At 34.8% G+C, this 8,272-nt stretch overlaps 1 protein-coding gene across 4 annotated transcripts in view; it reads right to left on the bottom strand.

The window, feature by feature from the left end:
• Positions 1–5,123: 5,123 nt before the first annotated feature.
• LOC112159312 (oxysterol-binding protein-related protein 2) overlaps positions 5,124–8,272 on the bottom strand; it is a 30,390-nt gene continuing 27,241 nt past the window's right edge. For all 4 annotated transcript variants that reach the window (XM_024293321.2, XM_024293324.2, XM_024293322.2 and 1 more), the window contains exons 11-14: positions 7,746–7,871; positions 7,483–7,606; positions 6,970–7,060; positions 5,124–5,574 (exon numbers count right to left, since the gene is read on the bottom strand). In XM_024293321.2, the coding sequence (XP_024149089.1) occupies positions 5,472–5,574; positions 6,970–7,060; positions 7,483–7,606; positions 7,746–7,871 (444 nt within the window). In that variant the 3' untranslated portion in view covers positions 5,124–5,471. The remainder of the gene's footprint in view (positions 5,575–6,969; positions 7,061–7,482; positions 7,607–7,745; positions 7,872–8,272) is intronic.

The following is an 8,272-nucleotide window of genomic DNA, read 5'->3' as shown; positions in this document are numbered from 1 at the left end:
TAAGCGTCTGGAAGACAGTCAGTGTTGGTGTAGAGAACCTCAGAGAGATTTTTGAGTCAAAGGGAAGAAGAACATCTGTGAGAATCACTGTATTACCATCAGGGAGCGTTTCATTCCCTTTCTTTCACCTCATTAAATAAAGTGCATGACTTGAACCCTTTCCACTTTTTTCCACCCTTGACGCCCCACCTCATTCTTTTTTCCCAGTGTAAATACCAGACAAGACCAGAGCAGAGTCCGCGTCCGACTGACAACAACCTGTAAATGCCATTAAATAACCCCCCCCCCCCAAGGCATGTCCTGTAAAACGTGTAAATCTTCAACAATACACACACACACTGATACACGCACACATGCAGGGGAAGCGAAACAAGCCAGAGAGTTTGTGCTTTTTGTGGGTGAAAATAACAAACGAGCAGTAATAATTGACAAGTTGCATTGTTGTACGTATGTGGGCTGGCTCGTGCGGACAGTTCAACAACAAAAAAATAATAATAATAATGACAAAAGTGCTGTATTCGGATATGAAAAAAATCATAATGGTCTGTGTAGAATTTCTATACATGTTGTGTTTGTAAAATGAAATGACATCAAAAACAACAAAAAAAGGGAACAAACATTCAGGCTTCCAAGTGATTTTTTTATTTTTATTTTAGAGTGTTTATGGAAGGAAAAGCAACGGGCGGGTGCTGTGGACAAGGAAGATACATAGAAAAGAAATATATCAAATAATCCAACTGATTAAGGGAAAGGGAAGAAAAATAAAATACAGAAAAAGCTTGTGAGCCTAAAAATGACCACAAAGTGTTCCATTCACTGTTGTAAGTGCAATGAGCTAAATTTCCTGTTTCCCCATTGTAAAACCTTGTGTATGTTTCCGTGTATTCCTCTTGTAAATGAGTGTAGTAGACCTGGTGCATCATGCCATGTAATGTGATGAATGACAAATTATGACCTTACAATACATTTCGATCAGGAAGATAATTAAAAGACAAATAAAAACAACACAACTGTTTGTGGGGTTTTTTTCTACTTTTGTTTTGGCAAAATCAGCTTTTAAGATCATTGCATTATCTTGTTTGTAAAGCCCCAATTCACAACTGGGGTGAAACAATATTTTAAAATATATATATAAAATTAAGCCATTTTTAAATAATTGACAAATTATTCCAGATTATTTTAATCTGATTCAGTCTTGATTAATTCAATGATTAATATTATTTTACTTCATGAGTCTATAGGTGAACATATAAACACAATTATTGGGAAGTAAATAATCGGTTTCTGGCCAACTTTTTTCAGTTTCTCTTCCTGTTGTGTCTCTACTGTCTGGCTTTTTTATGTGATTTTGATGCAAACATCGTGATGTCCAATCACAAGCTTGTCAAATCAATTCCTATTGGCTGACTGTGAACCAGGTGTGTATTTGTGTGCACTAACATATGATAGCCTTTTATTTTAAATCACAAACTTTTAAGCAATTCCTGAATACATTTATTTAACCGCACAGAACAAAACCGTCCAACAGAACAAAAATGCGACTGTTTTTTCTTATGTTTTTTACAGTTGTTAACCCGTTAACACATGAGGAGTCGCCGGTGATGCTGTAAAACAAAATATTTAACATACGGAAACTTTTCAACCGTTGACACAATAATTCCAGTAGACTGTGAAGGAGAAAAGTGAAAAGTTTCCATAAATCAAACATAAACATCAGCAGCAGATCTCAGTGCATGCATGCAGGCGGCATTTATTAATCTATTTAAACCCACTTTTATTGTTCTATTTATAACACGTCGGATGTTATAAATTATATTTCTACCAGTTGTTTTCTAATCGTTAAACATTTTGATTTATTTTTATATCATAGTTACTTGTTTCTTTTGATTTGTTGACTGCTTTCCATCACTTTTTTATGTAATTTAAGAAGATTTTATTTTAATAAACTATTTTCCATCTAATTCAAAATATTGTCCTAATTCTATTTTTTTGTTTATTAAGTAATTTAAAGAAAAGGAAACTTACAAAAAAACATTCAAGGTGATTGAAAACAATTGAGATTTTTAGGTTCATGTCACATCCACCACATTTCCGAAAAATATTGGGATTGGTATCGGCGATACTGACCGGTATCGGATCGATACTTAAATGCTTAGAGATAACGCAAGAAATGACGGAACATCTGCTTCAAGACAATAAGGTAAGTTGGAGGGTGCAGAAATTAGATAATAGGAAGATCATCAATTACTCTGTTATATAACTAAAGTGTTCTCACATTACATTTTAAATGATAATAATATGCAACAGTATTAAAATATTAAGACAAAAATGTTTATTTGCCCTTTTCTGCATCAGGAAACTGAGTTTTATGGGAATGATGTCAAACATTTAAATATTTTCAACGACAATGCACAAGTTTATATGTTATAAAGCCAAATTTGAATTTTAGAATAAGATTAAAATTCAAAATTCGCAACAACTGAGTCAATTATGATCCATAAACGATTCTGAGTCATTTTATAAATTTTAAATAATTGGCTTTGCCTAAAGTGACCGTCTGGAGGCATTTTGGCTTAGTGTTGAGGGTCAACTGGATGAAAGTCACGCGGCGTGTGTGCAGACTTGCAACAAGAATCTTCGTTAAAGAAAACAACTAAAGGGATGCAATGCTCTTCATTCAGCTTTATTGTTAAAGATTTGTGTCATTTACTCCTTTAAATCCATGCCTTAAAGCGACATTCAATTTAAATATGTATAAAAATAAACACAGAACATCCAAAAATTTTAATTAGAATTTTATTTTACTGAACTGTACACAGTATGGATACCACCCCCAACCCCTACATAAAACATCTTGTGCAATGTTCTCACCAAAATCTGTTTAAATAATATAAAAATAAAATCAATTGCACAAAATAATTTGCCATTTCGGTTGTGATTAACTCTGTGCAACATTTGTGCACGTTACATCAAGGACAGTCCTAAAGAAGAGAACAAAGACATGGAAGAAAAACAGGTTACAATTAAGATCCTATTAGAGAGATTCATGATGAAGATGTTTATTACTTTATAAGTTAACCAAAATTAGAATATTAAGCAACAACCTGATGGTTTCTGTTTGAATATATATGAGTAGAACATTTTCTAGTTGCATTAGATGAAGGTAGAAAGTAAAGATGACAAATGTTTGCTCTGGATTTGATCAGACTCCCTCAATATAAACGGTTAAGGTCTCGACAGACGAGACATTTCTGCAGCAGAAGTAAAAAAAAATAAAAAAAAATCCTTCTTAAAACTGGACTAATTTAATAGAACATGTAAACAAAAAAAATAAAATAAATCCAGGCACTGAGCGGGACTTAAAATAGATTTATAAGACAGACAGGAGTTTGAACAACATGACTAGCTGTTTGCCAAGTGGGTCAAAGAACGGAAACCTTCTTTTCTTTAATGAAACTTCAGAAGACTTAAGGAAATGGAGCATTTAGGGAGAAGAATGGAAAGCTGCCGTACAGTATGGGATTGGCCTTGCAAATTAAAAGTTTAAAATGTAGCTAAGAAGTTCTTATCAAAACGTCTGACTAAAATGAATGCAGATTTTGTATCTTGTTACGGCCCTAAGGGGCAGATGTGGCTCAAGTCTACAGGAAAAACCAAAAATGGGACCATAACAAAAACTGGACACCAGTGAGAAAAAATAAGGGAAACAAAAAAAAAACTGTGTCCTGAAAAACAATTAGTGTGCTGGTTAAAACAAAAAGACAAACCAAAAAGAATTGGCTCCTTGGCCAAACATCAAATAAATAAGAGAGACTGCTGACCCAGTCATGTTGACCGTCAGAGTCAGTAGCTCCTGCTAATGGCTGCCCAACCAAAACTACCTAAAGAAAACAAATAAACAAAGCCTGTTAACCAAGACTACCAAGGTCCAACCCCAAACTAAAATAACTAAACCCAGCAGTGTAAGACTGCTGAGACAAAGAGGGAAAAGAGAACGAAACAAACCAGCACCACACCAACTAAAACCCACCCAGCTCCAGCTCCCAGTAGCCAGTAGGAGCCAATGAAGACACATTGGCCACACCTGCCAGGTGAGCAGGAGGACTGGATGGAAAAGGTTCAGCTGTAGCAGCAGGACGTAACAAGCTTGAATAAAATAAAAAAAGGTGTAAAATAACCTAAAGAGTTAATTTCTATGACGTTTTTTTTTTTTTTTTACTCTGGAGGATTTAGTCCTTAAAAAATATTTTATTTAGTGAAACTTAAAGTTCAAAGCACGCAGAGGAACTACACATGACACATTTTTCCTGCATCTTTTTCCTCAGCTGAGGAGCTCCAGTTAGTCCTAATTTTAGTGTTTTAGTGGATCTTTTGTCCTGCGTGGATTTTCCTGCTCTAGCAGATGTAATGATGGGTCACCAAGGCACATAGACGTAGTGGCTCCAAGGACAATCGCTGACCTCTCTGTCAACGTCTTTGGAATAAAGACTATTCCTCCTATCACACAATATTAGAACATTTCAAATCTGAGAAACAATGTAGCTCCTCCTACTCAATTTTAAAAGGAGGTGATCAGTGTTCTAAAAACTACAAGACAGTAAAAATAAAGTATTTTAACCGAGTAGTGAGTTCTTTAGGACTAGATCTACATGCAAATACAGCAGAGATAAATCTAGATTTTTATTTTTACATTTATATATTTAGGGATTTGGCTTTATGGTTACGTCGTCGCTAGCAGATCTGCATGTGGAAAACTAACATCAGGACTCGGACCACTCAGCTTGTAAAAATCAGATTATTTAGCCTAAAAAAAAAAATTGTTTCTGACTGATGCTGTGGTTCATTCTGTGGATCAAAATTGGCACTAGAACTATGTTTTAGAAACTCTTGCTAATTCCCTTTTAGTTTGTCGGTTTGTTAATAAGGCAAAAATTTCCTTTAAAAAACACAGAACGCTCCACAGTCAACACCTGCTATTTTTCTTTTTTTCTGGGTTTTAACATGCAGATTTAGTCAAATAAACTAGAATGTATTAAGTTTGATCCCTAAAAAGCAGATCTGAACCTTTTAAAATAAAACCTCTTGTTTTTTTAATCCATAAAGAAGAAAACTGACCCATCAAGTCTCATTCAATGTCGTCTTTCCTCATTTATTCCGTAATGACATGATAAACCGCAAACGTTTACCAGCAGTCTTTTATAAGTTTGATTCTAAAGAGGGGAAACATTCAGAAGGTTCCACTGAGAGCTGCACAGAATGGAAGTATTTCTGTGGTCAGAGTGAACAGAAGTTTGCTGGTCATTATGAGGCTAAATTGTAGCGTACATGTGTTGGACGTGTAGATGACAGTTCCTTCACTTCAAGTTTTGTCAACCAGTGAACGAGTCGCTTTCAGGAGACGACAGAGGCAACGCGATGAAGACGGGGAAACGTTGGAATGAAGAAGTAGAATTCAGAAGAGTTCCCGACTCTCAATAGATGTCTGGAAGATCCTTGTAGTTCCTGTTGAAGTAGTCCCCATTGTAGATCCAGTCCTGATTGCCGGAGTGTGGATTGGTGCTCAGATGGAACCATCTGAAGACAAATCCACGTTCAGTCACCAAGGTTTCATTTCTTCATCTTTATCGTTTACACTCAACTAAAAGCAGTTCTGTTAGCATTTTGAATCCAAAGATCTGCTAAGTTTTATTGGGAATAAAAAGAAATAGACATACTTATAAAGAATGTCAACACAAAAAAAGTTTTTGTTGTATTTTCTGCACCATTTAAGCACATTTTGGCTAATTTGTCATCAAATAAAACTGGGGTTGTCAAGTAATCGCATTAATCGCAATGAATAATTACAGATATTTTAGTGTGTTATTTTTTTACCACGTTAATCTTATTTCTGTGTCGGATGGTTACTTCTGCAGACCTGGAGGAGCATTTATCCCGCTCATACCATGGTCATTTAAGGAAAATATAAATGTTAAATAAATCATCATCATGTTGTCATGGTAACAGCTTTAGCGCTTTTTTCAGAAACGTGACCTTCATGAGAAGTTTTAAAAAAAAGCATCAATCTAGAGGGAAAGTTAACTTCTTAGCACTCGTTTTTGTCCAGATGATGATGCAAACTTTTTTTTTTAAACATAACAGAGTCTAAATAGTTAAATTCCTCTGCAGTGTTTCATTTCTTCCTTCTTAGATTCTTTATTTCTTTTCTGCTTCATCCCAGTCTTTAAAATAATTAAATTCACCCAAACAGGTTAAATTAAACACAAACCTCATGTCTTTTTCTACTGTCGTGCTGTTGTGGTAAACTGTGGAATAAGGTACATAAACATTTGAATGATGGAATTATTAAGAAGTTGGTGATCAGTATTTTTTGGATTGCTCAGAAACATGTTTCTACTGTTTTTTAAAGTGGTAAATGAAAACATTCTGGACCTGATTTTTTTTTTTTTTTGTTTTTTGTCCAAGATTTTTTTTAAAAATGACCCCTCTGTGGTGTCAAAGTAAAGGTTAGAATTCTTAAAAAAACTTAAAGACATTTTTGGTTTTATTTTAACTACATTTAAAATTCATTAAAATAAAGAATTTTAACAGCAATTATTGGGTTAAAAATCATTGCGATTAATATTGATTAGTTACATGAATTAATTAGGTCACGATCAATCAATCACAAATTAAAAGAATGACAGCACTAAATAAAACCTTACGTGTTTATCTGAGGACATCTTTATGTTTAAGCATCCAAATTATTGTCTTTTGGATTTTTTTCTCATTTAGTGTTGATGTTACAAAAATTTAGGTCAAAACAAACCGGAATCAAAACCACTTTAAATGAGTATTTAATCTGCAATCTTTCACCTTTTTTATTTTTTAAATTTATGTTTAAATAAACTTGTTTTTATTATTTTTACATTTCCTGCTGTTTCACCCATGATATACTATTCAATGTATAAAGTGCGTATGTGTGTTTGTTACCTCGTTGACCATTCCTCGTCATTCTTGGCCCTCTCCTTCCTGGCAGCTCTCTGTTTCTCCTCCAGTCTCTCCTTCTCCTTACTGGCTTCATCTGCAGATACAGAAACGATCAGGAAAACGTGGTACTGCTAGTTAATGGATAAAGAAAGGATGTATAGACATAAATGTTTCATTTCAGGTTATCAGAGTCAACCATTTGAGTTTATTACCTAAAGTAAAGTGAAAACGATGCAGGAATGTTCCAGCAGGGGGCAGCATTACATTAGTAAACGTTTAAGCTTTTTATTGCTCAAAGTGAAACATCACATCAAAGATAGTTTGTCTCCCAATTTCCAAACTTTACAACTAAATATTGAGCTGTAAAAAAAAAAAATCATAAAATAGTAAATGTAACAATTTTTATAAATCAAATATCTGATTTCAGTTCTTATTTTAGTTATTTATAGCTTTTTCTGTTTTTTTTTGTTTGTTTGTTTTTTAGGAGTTTGAATAACTGAGTTCTGATTAAATTACCGATGTTCCCGTTTTCCATGGCTCTGATGTCGGGCCTGAAGCGACAGTCCGTTGGGGCCAAGATGGCCTCCATGCCGGGCTCCAGCTCGTTCAGAGACATCGCAAATGTTGTGAAGTTGTACATCTGAAGGAAGACGAGTGCATTCATCATGGATTTGTTTAACACAATAACAGTCATGACTGAAAGCAACATTGATTTGTGTGTTTTTAAATATGTTCTATATTCAGGTGTTTCGTGTGCAGGTGTGGTTCTGATGTCATACTCTAGAAGAGTGTGCTGGTCTGGAGTCTATCCTCCACAGGAGAGTGCTTCCCGGAACCACACAGACGGTCTCCTGGACTTCAGGCATGTTGTCAGCTTCATCGTTTTCTGATTTGTGGAGCTCCTCCTGAAATGACACAACCCACTGTTATAAGTGTCAAACTATAACATTACATTAAACTTGCATTTTTGAGGCTTACAGAATGTCTGTTTTGATCCGTTTTATAACCCTTAGAATCCCCAAATATTTTGACGTAAGCCTTTTAGTCCAAAAATATAAGAAAACAGAATCCCTGAGCTCTGTTAAGTCTGAGTCACATCCATCCATACGGCGGAGTTGAACCCAAAAACCTACACACCCATACTGTGGGGGCCCATAGGGGGTCATAGAGAACATCGGCTGTATCCTGAGGCTATAAAAAGTTACACCATCACTTCTGCTGGGTAATTTTTAAGTATTTGTCATAAAAATAGATCAAAATATGAAAACACATCATAAATTACAGATTTGTTTTTACTGTGATATAT

This window comes from Oryzias melastigma, linkage group LG7 (genome assembly GCF_002922805.2).
Source record: "Oryzias melastigma strain HK-1 linkage group LG7, ASM292280v2, whole genome shotgun sequence".
Taxonomy (NCBI): Eukaryota; Metazoa; Chordata; class Actinopteri; order Beloniformes; family Adrianichthyidae; genus Oryzias; species Oryzias melastigma.
The sequence above is the reverse complement of the archived record's forward strand: the minus strand, read 5'-3'. Positions and strand labels throughout refer to the sequence as shown.